We start from the raw sequence: 22,364 nt of genomic DNA on the forward strand, positions 1-22,364 counted from the left end.
CACCTAGACGGACACAATCTGATGAGGACCAGCCAGCACGGGTTCAGCTAAGGACGATCTTGCTTAGAAACATAGAAACATAGAAATAGACGGCAGATAAGGGCCCACGGCCCATCTAGTCTGCCCACCTTAATGTCCCTCCCCTACCTTTGCCCTGTGAATAGATCCCATGTGCCGATCCCATTTGGCCTTAAAATCAGGCACGCTGCTGGCCTCAGTCACCTGTAGTGGAAGACTATTCCAGCGATCAACCACTCTTTCAGTGAAAAAGAATTTCCTGGTGTCACCTCGTAGTTTCCCGCCCCTGATTTTCAACGGATGCCCTCTTGTTGTCGTGGGACCCTTGAAAAAGAAGACGAACTTGCTGCACTTCTTCGATGGAGTAAACAGGCAGAGGGCGTCCGACAAGGTCCTGCATGAATGACTACTTCGAAAAATTGCGAGCCATGGAATCGAGGGGGAAATACTCACGTGGATTAAAAACTGGTTGGCGGATAGGAAACAGAGTGGGGGTAAATGGACAATACTTGGACTGGAAAAATGTCACAAGTGGAGTGTTGCAGGGTTCGGTGCTTGGACCCGTGCTCTTCAACATATTTATAAATGACCTGGAAATTGGTATGACGAGTGATTAAATTTGCAGACGATACAAAGTTATTCATAGTAGTGAAGATGCAGAAGGATTGCGAAGACCTGCAACGTTACATAAAAACGCTCGCGAAATGGGCTGCGACATGACAAATGAGGTTTAACGTGGATAAGTATAAGGTGATGCATGTTGGTAACAAAAATCTTATACATGAATACAGGATGTCCGGTGCAGTACTTGGAGAGACCCCCAGGAAAGAGACTTGGGAGTAATGGTCGACAAGTTAATGAAGCCATCTACGCAATGCGCGGCGGTGGCGAAAATTCCTAGAATGCTAGGAATGATTAAGAAGGGGATCACGAACAGATCGAAGAAGGTTATCATGCCACTGTACCGGGCCATGGTACGCCCCCACCTGGAATACTGCATCCAGCACTGGTTGCCATACATGAAGGAAATTGTACTACTCGAAAGGGTCCAGAGAAGAGCGACTAAAATGGTTAAGGGGCTGGAGGAGTTGCCATACAGTGAGAGATTAGAGAAACTGGGCCTCTTCTCCCTTGAAAAGAGGAAACTGAGAGGGGACATGATAGAAACATTCAAAATACTGAAGGGAATAGACTTAGCAGATAAAGACAGGTTGTTCACCCTCTCCAAGGTAGAGAGAACAAAAGGGCACTAAAGGGGAGAGATTCCGTACAAACGTAAGAAAGTTCTTCTTCACCCAGAGTGGTAGAAATCTGGAACACTCTTCTGGAATCTGTTATAGGGGAAAGCACCCTTCAGGGATTCAAGAAAAGGTTGGATAAGTTCCTACTGGAACAGAACATATACAAGTAAGTCTAGACTCAGGGCGCTGGTCTTTGACCTAAGGGCCGCTGCGGGAGCAGACCGTTGGGCACAATGGACCACTGGTCTGACCCACCGGCAATTTTTATGTTCTTATCTGAATGTAATTTATCACAATTTTGGTATACAGGTTTTTTGTTTTTTTGCTTTTTCCTTACACTGAAAGCTATGTCAAATCAAGCCAAAGGAAAGGGAACACTTGGTTGGAGGGGGCCAACAAATGAATATCTGGACTTGCACACGGGCTCTCTAGCTGCTGTGATGCGCAATATATTGGTTGGGCCATAATCCCAGTGGCCCCACTCCATTGTATTGCCTCCGAAACATGTTTCTTCCTTAATCCTTTCCTTGTATAATGGATTTCTGTTTTGCTGCTTTAGCAGTAAAATTCAAGTAAACTGCCCTGTTTGTTGTAGACTAAATCTCAAAAGTTCCAGTTCCTTGTGATAACACAATGATACTCATGTTTGCGTTGGTGTGATTTGTGATACTGAGATCTCTTGTCATTTTCACCTTTTCCATTGCATGGTCTGTGTGTGTCTAATCCAGTGGTTGTCAACCCAATCCGCAGGGGTCACCTAGACATTCAGGTTTTCGGGATTCCGCAATGAATATGCATATGTTAGATTTGTATATTGTGGAGGTAGTAAATGCACATTTATCTCATGAATATTCATTATGGATATCTTGAAAACCTGACTGGCTTCTTGTGCCCAGAATGCAAGGCTGAGAACTGCTCCTCCTATGCTAACGATATGTTGACCTTCCTCTGTGTTACAGGTCTTGTGTCTATAAGAATGATCAGGCAGTAAAAGATAATTCTGGTAAAAGCCTTCAAGAAGAAGAGCCCTGTCCCAGATTTGCACACCAACTGGTTTATGATGAATTACACAAGGTATTTCTGAATTTTAACAGAAGTAAAATGTTTGAAGAGACAGCACCAGTTCAATAAACAGGCTGAAACTCTGCCAGTTGAGAAATTAAATAAGTATTTGATTATTCAAGTTACACTGTCATTTAGGGTGAAATGCTATATAAATAACTAAGACGAACAGAATGACTTTTACATTAATTGATGCAATTTGGAAATGATCACATGGCAAACAAGCTGAACATAGACTGGATTTGATCAGGTATTGTGCACAGTCTCCAGCAACTCTGATAGATTATCTGAGTTCACAGGATGTTGAAGGCCTAGAATAAGAGAAAAGAGCTTGAAGTTTTAAATACTGTACATTATATAACTCTGTTTTATCCCTCTACCTTTATTTTGTTAAAAATGGATCATTTAAAGAATATGAGAACAACCATACTGGGTCCATCTAGCCCAGTTTCCTGGTTCCAATAGTGGCCAGTCCAGGCCACAATACCTGGCAGAAACCCAAATAGCAACATTCCATTCTACCAATCCAGAGCAAGCAGTAGCTTCCTCCATATCTGTCTCAATAGCAGACTATGGACTTTTTCTTCAAAAACTTAACCAAACCTTTCTTAAACCCAGCTAAGCTAACTGTTGTAACCATATCATCTGGCAACAAATTCCAGAGCGTAACTATTCTTTCAGTTAAAAATAATATATATATCCCCCTATTTGATTTCTATGTACCAGTAAAGTCCCTATTAACTGGTACTCAACCAATTGGCACTCTCACCCAACCGGCCCCCCAAAAAGATTGTCCTCCCTCCAGCCCCCAAAAGCAGCAGCATCTGGTTCTGACTCAACAACCCCCCCCCCCTCTCCTCCAGCCCCAAAGCAGCCAGTCCTAATCAGACAATCCCCCTCCAGCCCCCAAAGCAGCAGCGGCAGCTGGGTCTGACCAGACACGCCCCCCCCCCAAAAGTAGCAGTGGCAGCCTGACAACCCCCCTCTTTCTCTCTCCCCCCCCACCCGCCCCAGCTAGTCAGCAGAGGCAACACTGTAAACAGGGTTCTCGCGACCAGCCCTGGCAGGGCCTTTCCTCTGTCACGTCATTTCCAACACAGTAGAGGAAAGGCCATGTTGGAGCTAGCCACAAGTAGCCTGTTCACAGTGCTGCCTCTGCTGACCGGCTGCTGCTTCGGGAGAGCCGCAGGTAAGTGAGGGAGTCCATTGGCAGCCAAACCTGCACAGAGGGGAGTGAGGGCAGACCCAGGGGGGGGGGGGAGATGGACAGAAGTTTGTGTGTGTGGAGGGGGAGGAAGGCACATGGATGCTGGACCCATAACTGAGGGGAGGGTGGGGTGGGGGAGAAATTGACCCAGACCACAAAGGAGGGTGAAAAGGAAGGAACAGATGCTGGACCTGCAAGTGGGAGTGGGGGATGCTAGAGAGGGGAAGAGAGTGACTCAGATGAGAAAGGGAAGGTCTGGAGGGAGACAAAACAATTTTTATAGTAACTCTCAAGCAACCTGAAACTAGAGTTATCCAGCATCTTCCAATCCCCATGGGTTCCGAATAACTGAGTTTACTGTAATTTCATAGTGTCCTCTGGCTTTTGTACTCTTGAAAGAGTGAAAAATCGATTAACTCTTACCCATTCTACACCACTCAGGATTTTGTAGACCTCTGTCATATTCCCTTTCAACTGTCTCTTTTCCAAGCTGAAGAGCCCTTTATTCTTTCCTCATATGAGAAGAGTTCATCCCTTTTATCATCTGGAGTTTTGTATGCACTTAATATTCTGCTTATTGGTTAATTCAATTTAGACAATTAAATAAACCGTATTAAGCTATGTTGTGGAAATGATATATCCAGATCTGGACAAGCTGACATTCGGGTAACTTAATACCACTGAAAGGAAAGGACAGACATAATAAATATTAAGGGCCGGATTGTGTATAGGATGCCCATTCTCAGAAGCCGCCTAAGCGGCTTTTGAGAATCGTATACGGGCGTCCTATATAGAATCGCGTGACAAGACACTTAAGCCTGCCTAACACCATGATTCTCTAACTGGCATCCATGTCACAGGCGCTGGTTAGAGAATTGGGTTGCCGCTGAGCTGATCACGGCAAGGGAATCTCCCTGCCATGATCAGTTTTAGTGGCTGCGGCAGGGACACCCCTCACCCCCACGCAGACTACCATAACCCCCGAAGCCAACCCCCACCACCCTGAATGTTCGTGGCAGGAGGAGTGTCCAATTCTTCATGCTCCCACCCCACAGATACATCCACCGGCAGGAGGGATGCCCAGTCCACGCATGAGTGTAGACCCTCCAGATGGGGCACTAAGCTTGCTATTACTATGCCAATGGGTGGGTGCGGAGAAGAGGAGGAGAGATACCAGCACCAGCTGACTGCTTTGCCACTAGAGGCACATCCTGTGGGCAGTCAGCAGGCACCGGCACTTCTCCTCCTTGTCTCACAGCACAACAGGAATCTTAGTGCGCCGTGACCCACAGTTTGCGATACACTGCTATAGAGTGGGTTGTAGTTAGAGTGGAAGCCTGCACCCAACCTGTATTTGCCTTTCATGGGTACATACTGTTCTATTGTGTTTCATTATGTTTCATTAGAACTTGATTTTGCGCTGAAAAAAAGTATCGATATTTCACCCCAAAAGAAGCTGCTTTTCTGTTTGCTCTGAAAAGTGCTAGAGCTATGTCACGCTTGTATCCTCTGGCACAGGAGTGTTGACAGCTTTTGGGTCAGCGCAGGGTAGATTCTTTGGTAATGTGCTAGTCCAGTCAAGCTTTTTGTTAAGTCAATTGGAATTATCCTTATAATCAAAGGAGTTTTGTCATTGCTTAATTTTTTTTATTGTCTAGGTTCATTATTTATTTGGTGGGAATCCTGGCAAATCATGCTCTCCAAAGATGAGATTGGATGATTTCTGGTCATTAAAACTCTGTCGTCCTTCCAAGGAGTACTTGTTGAGACATTGCAAATACCTCATTAGGAAACACAGGTGTGTATAGTGTGACGAATCTGAGTGTGATTATTTCAGCACATCTGTGCAAATATTGTAGGTGATCCATAAGAAGTGAAATATATTTTAAAAAGGCTTTATAGCCTAATTGTTGGCAGGTTAATACGCTTGCAAAACAGTTGCAAAAGTCTACTGAAATATTATCAAGAGGTGGGTAAAAGATTTTTCTAGGTGGTTTACTTCTCTGTGGTGATTTTGCTGTTGTGGTCTTTATCCCAGGACAAGCAGGCAGCATATTCTTAACACATGGGTGACGTCACCGACGGAGCCCTCGGTACGGACCTTTTAACTAGAAGTTTCTAGTTGGCCGCACCGCGCGTGCGCGAGTGCCTTCCCGCCCGACGGAGGAGTGCGTGGTCCCCAGTTTCTTCGTTTCCGCGGAGCGAAGAAGACGCGTGTATTTTTTCAACGGCCGTTGAAATCACTTTTTGCCTTCCCGCTCGCGCTTTTGTTATATTTTTTTCTTCCTCTACCTTCGGGTTTCCTTTTCTTTCAATTGCAAAAAAAAAAAAAAAAAAAAAAACTTTGATTTTTATTGTTTCTTTCGTTTTTGCCCCGGCGGGGCCTGTTGCCATTATACAGGCCTCGGACTTCGATTTTGCGGAGGCTATCTTCCCCTTCATGCCCCCGCAGGTCGGTTTTAAGAAGTGCCAGCGGTGTGCACGCCCGATCTCCGTTTCTGACCCACACAATTGGTGTTTGCAGTGCCTGGGTCCGGAGCATCGGGCAGATTCCTGCACCCGCTGTGCCACTTTACAAAAACGTACTCTTAAAAACCGAAGAATCCAGCAAACCCTGCTCTTCGGCTCCGAGTCGGCGATGGATTCATCACCCTCAGCGGCGGTACCGCAGAAATCGGCACCGTCCAGCTCGACACCGACCGATCCCGCATCGGCGCCACTGGCGCCAGGTAAGCCGGCTAAGAAGCCTTCCTCTTCCCTCGAGCGCCCTCCAGCTACGGTGACGACACCGTCCATACCGGCATCGCACCGGTCCCGTAAACGCTCCGCCCCGATAACGGTGAGTGCCTCGTCATCGGCCTCCTCATCGCCGGGGCGTGGAGCGGCATCCAAGGAACCGAAGAAAAAGAAAGCGGTTCCGATGCCACCCCTGGATGACCGTATCTCGGCCATCCTACAAACTCAGCTTCAGGAGCAGTTGAAGAAACAGCTTGAACAACTGCTACCCTCTATCCTGGCACCGCTCCTTCCGGTACCAGACCGGCCCGAGCCCCGCACCGAGCCCCCGGTGTCCACTCCTTCGGTACCGGTAAACACCTCGATGCCGATCCTTTCGGCACAACAACTTCCTGATGATCCTGTGGTTCATTCTCGAACCACAGTGGATCCTGCTCGGCACCAGGCGGTACGGCACTCTTCTCGGGACCGAGAACGACGCCGATCGTCCTCCCCTGGTGCCGTTTCGGTGCGCTCTGGTAAATCTTTGTCCAAAACTCACCACACCGCACCCTCCACCCCGGTGTCCCGACACGCACCAGAGGTCAGGGATCCGGATTTATGGGAGGAGACTCCTCTCGGTACCGAGGAGGATCCCTCCTCATCTGATGAGGAACCATCGGCGCCTGATGCCTCCTCTAAACCTGAGCAGTCCTCTTTTTCTAAATTTCTGAGGGAAATGTCTGCTGCTCTGTCACTTCCCCTTGAATCTGACTCCAAAAAGTCCCAAGCCTTTTTAGAAGCCTTAGACTTTGAGCAACCTCCTAAAGAGTTCCTCAAACTTCCCGTACATGACATCTTACGGGAGACATTCTACAAAAATTTGGAAAATCCCCTCACGGTACCGGGAGCTCCCCGTAAACTGGACAACCTTTACCGTGTCATCCCTATTCCAGGATTCGACAAATCTCAATTGCCCCATGAGTCCCTTCTGGTGGAATCCACCTTAAAAAAGACTCAGGGCTCCAGTGTCTATGCCTCTACCCCTCCTGGCAGAGAAGGTAAGACCATGGACAAGTTTGGCAAGAGGCTTTACCAAAATGCCATGCTTGCCAACAGGGCAAACAACTATTCCTTCCATTTTTCCTTTTATCTCAAACACTTGGTCCAACAGCTGTCTACCCTCCAGAAGTACCTTCCTGAGCGCAAGGTCCCGCTATTCCAGCAGCACATATCTGGCCTTCTCCAAATGCGCAAGTATATGGTCCGCTCGATCTACGACTCCTTCGAGCTCACCTCTCGGGCCTCTGCCATGGCTGTAGCCATGCGTCGCTTGGCCTGGCTCAGAGTCTCCGACCTGGACATCAACCACCAGGACCGCCTGGCCAACGCCCCCTGTCTCGGGGATGAGCTTTTTGGAGAGTCACTGGATTCCACCACCCAGAAACTCTCCGCCCATGAGACTAGGTGGGACACCCTAATCAAGCCGAAAAAGAAGGCTCCACCTGCTCGACCCTATCGGCCTCAATCATCCTACCAGCGGAGGTTCTCAGCCAGGCCACTCAATCCGCCTCCCCAACAATCTCGGCGACCCCGTCAACAGCAGCACCATGCCCAGGCTCGGTCTCAGGCCACCCAACCCTCCAAGCCTCCTCAGCCTGCTAAACAATCTCAGCCCTTTTGACTCTTCTCTCCAGGGCATAGCCAGTCATCCACCCTCGCTACCTCTTCCACAGCCTATCGGGGGTCGTCTCACCATTTTCTCAAGCCGTTGGGAAGTCATCACGTCGGACCAGTGGGTCCTCAACATCATCCGCCACGGCTACTCTCTCAACTTCCAGACTCTGCCTCCGGACAACCTTCCCGTAGAGTCTGCTTCAAACTCATCTCAAACCCCCCTCCTCCTGAGGGAGGTTCAATCCCTCCTCCTTCTCAATGCCATCGAAGAAGTACCTCCAGATCAAAGGGGGCAGGGATTCTACTCCCGCTACTTCCTGGTACCCAAAAAGACGGGAGACCTCCGTCCCATTCTCGATCTAAGGGACCTCAACAAGTGTCTGGTCAAGGAGAAGTTCAGAATGCTCTCCCTTGCCACACTCTATCCTCTTCTTTCTCAACACGACTGGCTATGTTCCCTGGACCTCAAAGAGGCCTACACTCACATCTCCATCAATCCACATTCTCGCCGCTACCTGCGATTCCAGGTACTGCACCACCACTATCAGTACAAGGTGCTACCGTTCGGCCTCGCCTCCTCACCCAGGGTCTTCACCAAGTGCCTCATAGTGGTAGCGGCCTTCCTCAGGTCTCACAACCTCCAGGTGTTCCCCTATTTGGACGATTGGTTGGTGAAAGCACCTACGTCTCCACTTGTGCTACAGGCTACTCATCACACCATCTCTCTCCTCCACCTCCTGGGGTTCGAGATCAACTACCCCAAGTCGCATCTGCTTCCCACCCAGCGACTTCAATTCATTGGAGCAGTTCTGGACACCACGCTAATGAGGGCTTTTCTCCCCTCCGATCGCAAGCAGACCCTGCTCCATCTCTGCCGTCAGGTACTCTTGCATCCCTCCATTCCTGCTCGACAGATGATGGTCCTCCTGGGTCACATGGCCTCGACAGTGCATGTCCTCCCTCTGGCTCGTCTCCACCTTCGTACTCCTCAGTGGACGCTCGCCAACCAGTGGTCACAGACTACGGATCTTCTTTCTCATCCCATCTCTGTGACATCATCTCTTCAGCAATCTCTCCAATGGTGGTTGAACTCCTCAAATCTTTCCAGGGGTCTACTTTTCCATCTGCCCCCCCACTCTATGATCATCACCACAGATGCGTCCCCCTACGCGTGGGGAGCTCACCTGGGAGATCTACGCACCCAGGGACTTTGGACCCCACAGGAGCGTCGTCATCACATCAATTTCCTGGAACTCAGAGCCATTTTCTACGCCCTCAAGGCTTTCCAGCATCTTCTCTGTCCTCAAGTCCTCCTCCTATGCACAGACAATCAAGTCGCCATGTACTACATAAACAAGCAAGGCGGCACCGGATCTCGCCCCCTTTGTCTGGAGGCTCTGCGCATCTGGACCTGGGCCACGGACCGCAATCTCTTTCTCAGGGCGGTCTACATCCAGGGCGAACAGAACTCTCTGGCCGACAATCTCAGCCGCATCCTTCAACCTCACGAGTGGACGTTGGACCCTCCGACTCTACTCTCCATCTTTGCTCGATGGGGCACTCCGCAGGTGGACCTCTTTGCAGCACCTCACAACCATCAGCTGCCCCAATTCTATTCCAGACTCTTCTCTCCTCACCGTCTGGCCCCGGATGCATTCCTGCTCGACTGGAGGGATCGGTTCCTCTATGCCTTCCCTCCACTTCCTTTGATGTTGCGGACCTTGTCCAAACTCCGCAAGGACAATGCCACCATGATCCTCATCGCCCCTCGGTGGCCTCGTCAACACTGGTTCTCCCTTCTGCTTCAACTCAGCTCCAGGGAGCCCATTCCTCTTCCTGTGTTTCCTACTCTACTTACACAGCAGAATCAGTCTCTACTACATCCCAACCTGTCTTCCCTCCACCTGACAGCTTGGTTTCTCTCGGGCTGACCTCTCCGGAGAATCTATCTCAACCGGTCCGCCTCATTTTGGACGCCTCCAGGAAACCGGCCACTCTTCAATGTTACCATCAGAAGTGGACCAGATTCTCCTCGTGGTGTCTCCGGCATCATCAAGAACCCACCTCTTTGGCGGTGGAAACTGTCTTGGACTATTTGCTCTCGCTGTCCAACGCTGGCCTCAAAACCACTTCCATCAGAGTCCACCTCAGTGCCATCACTGCGTTTCACGAGCCTATTCTCGGAAAACCCCTCACGGCTCATCCGCTGGTTTCAAGATTTATGAGAGGGCTCTTCAACATCAAACCGCCTCTCAAGCCTCCTCCCGTCGTCTGGGACCTGAATGTGGTACTCTCTGCCCTTATGAAACCTCCGTTTGAGCCTCTTGCCACAACTTCATTCAGGCTTCTTACCTGGAAGGTGCTTTTCCTAATTGCCATCACCTCTGCCAGGAGGGTTAGCGAACTGCATGCACTGGTTGCCGACCCACCGTTCACTGTTTTTCACCATGACAAGGTTGTTCTGCGTACCCACCCTAAATTCCTTCCCAAGGTGGTCTCAGCTTTTCACCTCAACCAGTCCATTGTGCTTCCCGTCTTCTTTCCTAAGCCTCACTCGCATCCTGGAGAACAGGCGTTGCACACGCTGGATTGTAAGCGTGCCCTTGCTTACTACCTTGATCGTACCAGAGCTCACCGAACATCCCCCCAGCTCTTTTTGTCTTTCGATCCCAACCGTTTGGGCCGTCCTGTCTCCAAACGGACACTTTCAAATTGGCTTGCTGCCTGTATTGCCTTCTGTTATGCTCGGGCCGGTCTCTCACTGGAAGGATCTGTCACGGCCCACAGAGTCCGAGCTATGGCTGCTTCTGTGGCTTTCCTCCGTTCCACGCCCATCGAGGAAATCTGCAAGGCGGCCACTTGGTCCTCAGTTCACACGTTCACTACTCACTACTGTCTGGATGCATTCTCCAGACGGGATGGACACTTCGGCCAATCTGTGTTACAAAATTTATTTTCCTAATGGCCAACCATCCCTCCTCCCTCTTTGTTAGCTTGGAGGTCACCCATGTGTTAAGAATATGCTGCCTGCTTGTCCTGGGATAAAGCACAGTTACTTACCGTAACAGGTGTTATCCAGGGACAGCAGGCAGATATTCTTAAGTCCCACCCACCTCCCCGGGTTGGCTTCTTAGCTGGCTTATCCTAACTGGGGACCACGCACTCCTCCGTCGGGCGGGAAGGCACTCGCGCACGCGCGGTGCGGCCAACTAGAAACTTCTAGTTAAAAGGTCCGTACCGAGGGCTCCGTCGGTGACGTCACCCATGTGTTAAGAATATCTGCCTGCTGTCCCTGGATAACACCTGTTACGGTAAGTAACTGTGCTTTATCAGCACTTGAATTATGAAATAAGCTTGTTAGGAAAATGTGAATATAGTAGAATCCCAATTAAGTGGTATTCAAGCAACCAGCACTCTCACCCAACCAGCAAAAAAAAATCTTCCCCGAAGCCACAGCAGTTGTGAGCCATGAACCCCCCTCCCTCCATCCTCGAAGGGCAGCGGTCTTGATCCATGAACACCCTCCCCCCAACCCTTCTCCCTTCAGCCTTTGAAGCAAGCAGCAGCAGTGGTCCTGATCCATGAACCTCCAGCCCTCCCTCCAGCCCCAAAGCAAGCAGCTGCACTGATCCTAAGCCACAAACCGCCCCTCCCAGCCTCGAAGCAAGCTGTGCTGCAGTCCTGAGCTGCGAACCCCCTTCCCTCCAGCACTTTCTCCAGCCCTGAAGCAAGTAGCGGCAGTGGTCCTGAGCCGTGAGCCCCCTCCCTTCTAGCCCCAAAGCAGCAGCTATCCTGAGCCACGAACCCCCCACTCCATCCCTCTCTCCCTCACCGAAGCAGCAGTGGCATCTGATCAGCAGAGGCAGTGCTGAAAACAAGCTGTTTACGGCCAGCCCTGGCAGGGCCTTTCCTTGAAAGTATCACTTCCGACACAGCAGAGAAAAGACCCTGATGGGGCTGGCTGCAAGCAGCTTGTTTTTAGCACTGCCTCTGCTGACCAGCTTCCACCGCTGCTTCAGTAAGTGAACGGGGGGCCAGGAGGCCAGACCCACCTCCACGGCGTCTTAGTGGCATTGTGCCTTTGAGCATGTCCTCGCCTCAGCCTTCTGCGGCTGTTGCGCTGCCTGATCCTGATCTGGGGGATCCAGATGCAATCTTTACCTTACTGATCCCTTGTTTGCTGGTACAGCACTTCCCGAACCAGGGGATCTGGGCTTGTTTGCTGGATCCTTTGGGGGCCTTGGATCCTGGTGATGATCCTATGGTCCACCGCTTATTTAAGTTTTCGGCTCTGCTGGACCTTATTGCCAAATCTTTGCAGGAATTAACTTAGTCACTCAGCTGGCTCTGTCCACGAATACCTCCTGGCTTTGTAGTGTGCGCTCACAGTTTGCAACTTTTCCCTGGCATCTGGAAATGAGCTTTCTGGTCTCGGAGCAGTTTGACTCTCTGGAGGGTGCTCTGAAAAGTGCAAGAGCTATGTTACGCTTGTATCCTCTGGCACAGGAGTGTTGACAGCTTTTGGGTCAGCGCAGGGTAGATTCTTTGGTGGCGCAGGTGACAAAGCGCACCTCTCTCCCCTAGTGAGGGGTGTGTGGTGTTGAAGGATATGCAAGACTGCTTTGTGGATGTGGTCCTCAGAAACTTTTTGATGCAGCTGCTTTAGGTATCGGAGCTGCTGTGGCAATCTTTTGTTGCACGTGCCTATGTCTCTCAACTGTGCACATGGAGAGTGAATCGGTGGATCCCCCTCCTTATTGCCATAGTTTAATTTTTTGGCAATAAGGTCCAGCAGAGCCGAAAACTTAAATAAGCGGTGGACCATAGGATCATCACCAGGATCCAAGGCCCCCAAAGGATCCAGCAAACAAGCCCAGATCCCCTGGTTCGGGAAGTGCTGTACCAGCAAACAAGGGATCAGTAAGGTAAAGATTGCATCTGGATCCCCCAGATCAGGATCAGGCAGCGCAACAGCCGCAGCAGGCTGAGGCGAGGACATGCTCAAAGGCACAATGCCACTAAGACGCCGTGGAGGTGGATTGGATTATATGGCAGGCTGGAATGGATTATATGGCAGATGCCTTATATGACCTCATAAGAGTTTTGGCAAACCATTTTGGCCAACCGAATACCCTGGGTCAGACAGTGGGCTGGTGATTCCACTTCCAAGGTGACTTAAGCTAGGCATCCTTTTAAAGGGCATTTGTTTGGTAAAGATTTGGAAGACCTCATGGATTCTTGATGGATCCTCCAGGGGTTTTGGTCATTCTAATTTTCATGGCTCAAGGTGTTCCAGGTTGTATGTGAATGCCACATCACAGAAATTTTCCCAGGGCTCCTGACACCGCTACATTTCCCGCCATCTGCCTCCTATTCTGCACCTGCCGCCAGAAAGACACAATGAGGCTAGACCAATGGAAGCCCCTCTGCGGATAGGGGGCCGACTCTGTTTCTTCCTGCCTGGATATGCATCACGTCAGACCTATGTGTCTTGGACATTATTTATCGGGCTACAAGTTGGAATTTGTCCAGCCTCTGTCAGATTGGTTCTTGGATTCTCCTTTAGGATGCCCGGATAAGGCACTCAGAGTTCAGGCCACCGTGTAGCGCTTACTGGATATTCAAGCTAAAGAGCTGGTACCACTAAACCTCTTGGGCTCAGGCAGATACTTTGTATACCTTATTGTGCCAAAGAGAGGCTCAGAAGATTTGCGACCTATTCTGGCTCTTCAGCATGTGAATGTGGTTCTCAAGATTCCTGGAGACGGTGTGCTCGGTCATTGCAGCAGTGGCTCGAGGGGAGTTTCTTGCCTCGCTGGATCTCAGAGGCGTACTTTTACATTCCCATTTTTCCAGCCCACCGCAGATTTCTGCGGTTTCATGTTCTGGAACATCATTACCAGTTCTCGGCCCTGCCCTTTAGACTGACAACAGCGCCTTGGACTTTCACCAAAGTGATGGTGGTAGTGCAACTTACCTGCGAAAGATGGGCCTACAGATTCAGCCTTACTTAGACAACTGGCTGATCAGAGCTCCCTCATTGTCTGAGAGATGACACATAGTGGAGCAGGTGCTCCAGGTGCTGGAAAACATGAGCTGGTTTGTCAACTTCATGAAAAGCCATCTGATGCCCACACAGTCGCTGGAATACCTGGGAGTCCTTTTCGATACGGCCGTGCAAAATGATTTTCCTTATAGTTTAACATCTTTTGAATTATATACATCTCTTTCTAAACTTAGACGGCATTATTTTTTAATTGCTGTTAGCAGTTTGGTGTCGATAGGAGTGATCTCATCCGTTTGGGTTTATTTTACTGTTTTATATATTTAAGAATTTATTTGTACATAGATGTTATATGTTTAATTTTTAGAGCATGTTTCTATATTTTTGCTGGTTGTACACTGCACTTTGATTGGAAAGATTGTATATAAACTCCAGATTTGATAAGCAGATTAGATTAGCATTTACCATAAGAAGCAATTAATTTATCTAGAGTGGCAATAAAAATCTACCTACTGTACATATAGTATTGCAATATAATTTATATAATATATTTTGTAATGCCATTGTTTAATTTGTAGTTGGTTTTTGACTTCACTTTTCTTGTTCCAGCAGCTCCATTGTGCTTATCCAATACTATCTTAAATTAGACGCCTCCACCAATAGCAAGCATTTAAGGTCATCTCTAAATTCCCATAACACGTTGTCATCAAGGTCTCTTCAAAGTTTTCATGTACAGTGCTGCATATGTCTAGTAGTGTTATTGAAAGAAGTAGTAGTAGAAAGGTAAAGAGACTCCAGTTTGTAAATAATCTACAGATTTTATGTGGTCTGGGAATGACCATTCTGTAAAAAGAGTACAGTAATGAAGTTTATCAATGCAAAATTTGTCCAGTACTGTCTTTCAAAAAGAGGCTTACTGGCTTTGTAATGCAGTGTTGGGTTAACATATAAACAATTGCTGCATAACTTTCCCTGTCCTGCTGCTGCCATCTAGTGGCAGGAAGAGAGCACAGATTAAGAATGCATATTTTGAGGGCAAGGAAGTTTTCCTAGCACTAAATAGAATGTGCTTGGCTTGGTTGTCTATTTCCTGGTAGGAATCCTAGTGGAACCCAACCATACTTTGTTCAGTAATAGCATGATGGTCAGAATTTTTCAATTTAATATCTATTAGCATTTTTGCTTTAGAAAATCATTAAAATAGTGAAGCCTATTCAAACTCAAGAGAAATGATTTACAGATATGAAAAGAAAAACCAAACTTCTAGATACCTTGGGTCCACCTTTAAGTCCGTAGACCCAGGAGGCAAAGCCCCTTGCACTGTTGAGGTAGAAGGCAGTAAGCAGAGAAAACTTTTTCAGAGACATTTCATCTTGCCTGCTGGCTATAACATTAGCAGACCTATGTACTTTGTCAGTTTCAGCTATAACAAAATTGTCCATGGGACTTTGCACCACTGAGGGCTTTGGGGTACATGCTGCTTTAGCTTTCCTTTTCTCTGATAAAATTCTTTTGGAAGCAATGAAACATCTGTGTTTCAAATCAACCCTTGCTGTTCTCTGCTTGGGCTCAGAAAAGGCCATGTATTGTAACAGATAGCTTTAAAAGCCCCAAGAGAGCTGATATCAGCACTTCTGATTCCCATGCAGAACAGGCTGGGAGAGGGGAATACATATAACTTGTAGATACTCTTTCAAACAATCCTTACAATGCCTGGTGCAATCTTCAAATTATTTCTTCTCTTTTATTTTATTTTAACTCACATATTTTCATTAATAAGCAAGTTGTTTTCAGGTGCGCTAGTTAGTTATTCCTCTCCCTTCCCCCCATCCTGTTCTTAGAGGGCTTACAATCTGTACAATCACATCATCCATTTTTAATCTTAAAGTACAAATGTGTGTTGTGGTATAGTCAACTCATTCAAACCTAGGGGAACTGGCAAGATAAGTGGTTCAGTAAACACAGGGCCTTTGAGCCAAGGAAAGTGGCTGCAATTTCCATGTTTGCTGCTAGTCATAGAGCAACACTAAATGATGGGCTTTGGGGGGGGGGGGGTGTTCTTCAAATCTAGACAGGCTTAGTCTCTGGAGTAAGGACTTAAATGAGGAAAATGTTTTTTAAAAGGTTATCTCATAGTATGGCATCATTACAAGTACAGTCAAACCGCGGTTTGTGAGTGTTTTGCAAGATGAGCAAAACATTCTCGCAAATCTTGTCTCTCAAACCGAGCATTGACTTGATTTGCGAGCATCCCCCCTCCCCCCAAGAACTGGCATTGCTCCCCCCTGTGCAAACCGGCACCCCCCCACCCGAACAGCATTCAGCCTTACCCCATCTGGCACCGGCACACAGCCCATAGGACATGCTGGTGCCAGTGAAAGAAGTTCCTGCCTCTGCGCATGCTCAAGGCCTTCTGGTTCTCACTCTCTCCCAAATTCTTGGCACGTCCTGTGGGCTGCGTGCCAGGGCCAGATGGGTTATGGCTGAATGCTGTTCAGGCGGCTGGCGCCGGTGCGGTCGGGAGGGGGGGGAGCGGAAGCGATGCCGGTTTTCAGGGGGGGGGGGGAGATCGTATCAAGTAAGTTTCCCTTACTTCCTATGGGGAAACTCGCTTTGATATACGAGTAATTTGGTTTACGAGCATGCTTCTAGAACGAATTATGCTCATAAACCAAAGTTCCACTGTATTTGAGCTGTGCATATACCTTATCCACATGAGGGTCTGATCTGACAGCTACAATACTGCCAGCAATTTGAAGTATATATGGGACAGCTGCAAACTGATGGTCTTTTACAACAGCCTATACTGAATGAGTTCTTATGTGAGACAAATTGAAAGAGATGTGCATGTGAATACTTTTGTGAGGTCACAGTGCTTTTTTTTTTTTTTAACCAGAATTAGTTTTTAGGATAGTGGGATATACCCAGTGCCCATTATTCTGCTACACAGCTAATATAAAATGCATCTTGGCAGGAAAAGGTTTTTGCATAAATTGACACTCTTGCCTTTGCTTCACTGTGTTCTACCTATCAAACCCAGAAAGCCTTTTACTATTCATGTTTGAACAGGTTTGAAGAAAGAGCCCAGACAGAGCCTCTCACTGCACTAAAATACTTACAGAATGATTTGTACGTCACTGTGGATCATTCAAACCCAGAGGAGACAAAAGAGGTAAGGATGTCTTTGTGCAGCAGCAGCTGCAGTTTGTTTAATAATGTCCCTGCAGCGAGCTTTCATGCACCTTTCTCTTTTAGAAAGAGCTAAAAAAGAAGGTAAGACCCTTTGTCTTGCAAGACATGTCAGTAACCAGCCAGATGGTCATAATGAACTAAGAGAGCAAACTGAAGGATTAGAAAACCGACAACCAGTGATAGAGAAAAAGAATTGGAGAAATGCCTGTAAAATAAAAAATGGGTGATCGTAGTACACCATTATAATTAGTTACCATATCTTGTTTAATGCAAATTAGTCATTCCTCATCCTATGTCCTATGCCTCATCTTATAGTGACCCTCCTTTGCCACACCTTACATATAATTTTTGGTTAAAAGTCAGTGGTAGACACATTTTTCTGTAGTCAGTTACTGAATTTTATGGCGTGAAGCTAATGGTACTGGAACTGTGGGTCATGTTAAATGAATTCATATTCAGTTTGCTCCCCCTCCATGGTTTAGTGACTCAATACCAATTTGTTCTGCTCTAGATCCATAAGCACATTTCCTTTCATGAAACATGTATTTCAGCTGTTACCGTTTGTGTTTTTCATTGGGCTTTGGGGGGGGGGAAGTGGTCTAAAATGCACACCATCTATGACAAAAATAGCTGGACGTACAATTTATAAAAGTATACAGTTCCTTTCCTTATGTAATACAAGGGGCGCTCAATAATTTATCTGCGTAAGTATGAAAGAAAGTAGCAAGCTTGTTGAAACAAGTCTGTCTGTTGTGACTTGTCTCGAGGTTACTCATGCACAGTGGCGGCTCAGTGCAAGTCTAACATTCCAAGAGACAGGATGTCAGGAGAGTCCTGGTGTGAATCAAGTAAGAAACTTCTAGATTTGGAGCACTGTTCAGTGATAAAATTTCTTATAAAAAAAAAAGGGAAAAGCCAAAGGAGATCCATGAACGCATGACTGCAGTTTATGGTGTCTACCCCATCATTCTACAAAGTAAAATTTTGGAGCAAGCAGTTTAAGTAGGGTGCGAGTCCATTGAAGATGACCCTCACACTGGATGGCCTACGGAAGCAACTTCCACAGAAATGTGAAAGAAAGTCAAGGATTTAATTTGTCAACCAGATGAAGAAATGGGCATCTTGGCAGGAACAGTTTAGAAAAAAAAATCATGAAAAGTTGAGCATGTCCAAGGTTAGTGCAAGATGGGTTCCAAGATGCCATGTTTAAAGGCCTTGAGGCTCCAGTGCTTTCAGGAGAACTTGGAGGTGCTCCATGAAGACCAAATGAATTTTTTCCATTGTTTGGTCATGAGACTTGGGTCTATCACAGAGATCCTGAGTCCAAAATGGAGTCAATGCAATGGCAGTACAAGTCATCCCCTACCCCAAAAAAGTTCAAGACAGAAAAATCTGCAGACAAAGTCATGGCAGCTGTCTTCTGGGATGATGGACTTTTGCTTCTGGAGTTCATGCCACGCAAGATGACCATAATCAGAGAGAGTTACGCCAACACAATGATCGTTTTGGTTCCTCATAGGGAAGTTGTTTCATCCCTTTTATCATTTTTGTTTGCTCTTTTCTGTACCTTTTCTAAATCCACTATATCTTTTTTGAGATACAGCAACCAGAATTGCACATAGTATTTGAGGTGTGGCCATAGGGAGATAAAAGGGCATTATAGCATTTTCATCTTTGTTTTCCAATTCCTTTCCTGATAATTCCTAACATTCTATTTGCTTTCTTAGCAGCCGCCGCACATTGAGCTGAAGGTTTCAACATATCCTCAACAATGACACCCAGATCCTTTTCCTGGGCAGTGACTCCTAACACAGAACCCAACATCACATAGCTATAGCTTGGGTTCCTCTATCCCACATGGATCACTTTGCACTTTTTCACATTAAACGTCATCTGCCATTTTGATGCCGTCTCCCAGAATGAAAAAAAGTGACTAAATTTGTGGATCCAAAATATGGATAAATGACCAATTTTTCATGTCACGGGCCCATAATCAGTTTGAAAAAGTTACATGTTTGAACTTCTATAACTTTTGGTTTTTTTTCATGTAAAAGAATAGACCCTTGTATTACAAAATGTATGGTTTAACAGAATTCATTTTCCCCAGAGATAATTACATATTTTACTGCAACAAACTTTTTAGTCACCAATTTCAAAGCATTACCATAGTGTAATTATATCTCAGATACTTTGTACAGCAAAAGTCGTCATGAATTGTTACAGTCCACATCTGCCAATTTTCCAGCTTTCTGTTATCTGTTGCACAAAGAAGTTAAAAATATATTTTGTGCTGTATCCTTAGACCTCATGTTTGTTTTGCATGACATATTTTCCTCTTCCAAAACAGTGTTTTTGTACTGATACACTCAAATCAGAAAATAGTCCATGCAGTACCACATGATCATAAACACAAAATTGTGTCAAATTTAAGCTCTACCAGTACCTTGTACAGACTGTCATCCCTAGTTAAGTCATCAGAAATAGTTAAAATGTGTACAGCTACAGTGATGTTCATATCAACATAAGCTGCAACTAAGACACAACAATGCTGGATATATTGTCACTATTAGTCTTTACTCATTTTCAATAGGTAAATAAATTCAACACAGAAAGTACTTCTTGGGAATTCAGATTTCCACCCCTATCACTCAGATACAGGTGGTGGGATTCTTCACCATTCCTAGTATCTCATCTGGTTGGTTTCATATTGTATATTTTTATGTTGATTTATTTTCAATTTTCCATTAGTATTTCTGTAATAAATATGTAAATAATTTAACTTAGCTTTCTTTCATTAGAAGTTCATTCCTCTTCCCACTTCTAATGAAAGAAAGCTAAGTTAAATTATTTACATATTTATTACGGAAATACTAATGGAAAATTGAAAATAAATCAACATAAAAATATACAATATGAAACCAACCAGATGAGATACTAGGAATGGTGAAGAATCCCACCACCTGTATCTGAGTGATAGGGGTGGAAATCTGAATTCCCAAGAAGTACTTTCTGTGTTGAATTTATTTACCTATTGGAAATGAGTAAAGACTAATCGTGACAATATATCCAGCATTGTTGTGTCTTAGTTGCATCTTTTGACATACATTAATATCATAGGAAGATGGCATATCAACATAAGAACATAAGATTTTGCCGCTGCTGGGTCAGACCAGTGGTCCATCGTGCCCAGCAGTCCGCTCACGCTGCAGCCCTTAGGTCAAAGACCAGTGCCCTATTTGAGTCTAGCCTAACTTGCGTATGTTCTGTTCCAGTAGGAACTTATCCAACCTTGTCTTGAATCCCTGAAAGGTGTTTTCCCCTATAACAGCCTCCGGAAGAGCATTTCAGATTTCTACCACTCTCTGGATGAAGAAGAACTTCCTTACGTTTGTACGGAATCTTTTCCCTTCCAACTTTAGCGAGTGCTCTCTCGTTCTCTTCACTGCTTTTTTGTTGTTTTTATATTACATCTGTATTTATATTGTATTCAAGGTTCTTTGTTAACCAAATGGCACAGTGCAATTACTATGGAAAAGATTTAAACATGAAGGAAAGACAGAGGAGGAAGGAAATAAAAACAGGAAATGAGATTTGGAGATTTATCATTTAGTTCAAACAGAGATCGAAAGTGTTAGTAGGTTTTAGGGTTTTATGATTCCTGGTTAATTTTGTTTGAATTATGCAGATGGGAAACAGCAGGGCTGTCTCAACCGTTGGAGCAGGTGAGGCTCTGGGTCAGGATTCCGAAATCCCTTGCTCCTGAGCTCAACACCATTGCTTCACTTGGTCCAAGGCTTTCTTTACCTTCTCTCTGTCCAACATTTCTTCCCTTTTCTCTCCAGCCTCTAGTCTGGCATTGCTCCCTCTCCTCTAGCCTTCCTTCCTCCTTTCCCTGTACCCTTCTAAACATTAGAAGGGTACTTGCTTGCTGGTAGCAACAGCTGCTTTTGGCCAGACCTGGATCTTCTCTTGGACGTGTCCATGTTGCAGTTTCCTGTCAGTTTGACATGCTACCAGCAAGCAAGGTAATGTTTAGAGGGCTGCATGAGGTCCTCAGTAGCCTAGTGATTGGTACAGTGGCCTTAGAACCTGAAGAACTGGGTTCAGTTCCCACTGCAACTCCTTGTGACTCTGGGCCCTCCATTGCCCAAGCTACAAAATAAGGACCTGTATACAATATTTCCATAGCAAAGCAGCAGATGAATCCAGAGACTAGTGGGTATAGCTCACATCGACCAGCAGGTGGAGATAGAGAACTGATTAACAGTTGGCCTTAAAGCCTGGTGTTCTTTCTGTTGATTCAGTTTTGCTCTATCTCCCAGCAGGGTTGGAGCTACCTTTCTAGCTCCTGGTCTCTGGCTGCTGCCGGATAGATTGGATTGGTGTTCCGTTGGAATTCCTCTGTTGAGACTAGTTCTCTTCAGTAGGTTGGGGGTGCCTGGCTGATTGGTGCCGGCTTTGGGAGGTACACCTGGGCCCTCCCAGGTCCCTGCTCCACCCTCCCCTCCGTTGGATAGAGGGGTTCCTTTCCAGGTTGCAGGAGTATTGGCTGGCTTCTTCATTCCAGTATAAAAAAAAAAAAAAAAAAATGGAGCCTTCCTGCTAGTACTGAGCCAGGAAGTGGTTAACTCGGCTTCCAGTACATTTCCCACCGATTCCCTGGCTTCGGGGGTAAGAGGCTGACCATTTGGGTGAGTAATTTTACTTACTTGTTTGTGGTGGTTCCTCGTAGCGTTCCCGGGTGCCGGGCGTCTTGGGGGGCGGAGTCGGCGTTCGGCGCCGTTCGCCGCGTGTGTGAAAAAAAAAAAAAAAAAAAAAGCGTCGGAGCTTTGGTTGAGCCGAGTGGGAATGGCTGCAGAGGCTGGTCAGCAGTGTTCGCGCTGTGGGAAGCGCCGAACACTGTCGGGTCTTTGCTCTGCCGGGTGCTTGGAAGCACCGGCAGACGTTCCGTTTTTGACGGCTTGTGAGGCGGCCATTGCCCGGGTGCGGGAAGCTCGCTCGTTGTCCCCGCCGCCCGAAGTCGATGCAGAAGTACTGCAGGGCTCTGCCACGGAGGACAGGTGTGTGGCGGCGGGGGGGGAGGAGTCGAGACCGCCGGAGGACGGCGCGGGCCCGCTCCTCGGCTCGGAGCAAGGCGGGGGAGTGCCCCTTACTTGGGGATCATTTTCGCCCGAATTGGTAATGTTGCTGCATCAGGCTTTTAAATTACAGACCTCGCAGCCTGCCCAGCCGCTGCTGGGGGCCGGGC

The 22,364-nt window shown here is 46.9% G+C and overlaps 1 protein-coding gene across 5 annotated transcripts in view; it reads left to right on the forward strand.

Moving 5' to 3' along the window:
* MKLN1 (muskelin 1) overlaps positions 1-22,364 on the forward strand; it is a 158,495-nt gene that overhangs the window by 128,117 nt on the left and 8,014 nt on the right. For all 5 annotated transcript variants that reach the window (XM_033957577.1, XM_033957578.1, XM_033957579.1 and 2 more), the window contains 3 exons: positions 2,219-2,333; positions 5,187-5,326; positions 16,994-17,096. In XM_033957577.1, the coding sequence (XP_033813468.1) occupies positions 2,219-2,333; positions 5,187-5,326; positions 16,994-17,096 (358 nt within the window). The remainder of the gene's footprint in view (positions 1-2,218; positions 2,334-5,186; positions 5,327-16,993; positions 17,097-22,364) is intronic.

Source organism: Geotrypetes seraphini, chromosome 9 (assembly GCF_902459505.1).
Source record: "Geotrypetes seraphini chromosome 9, aGeoSer1.1, whole genome shotgun sequence".
In the NCBI taxonomy this organism is placed as follows: domain Eukaryota; kingdom Metazoa; phylum Chordata; class Amphibia; order Gymnophiona; family Dermophiidae; genus Geotrypetes; species Geotrypetes seraphini.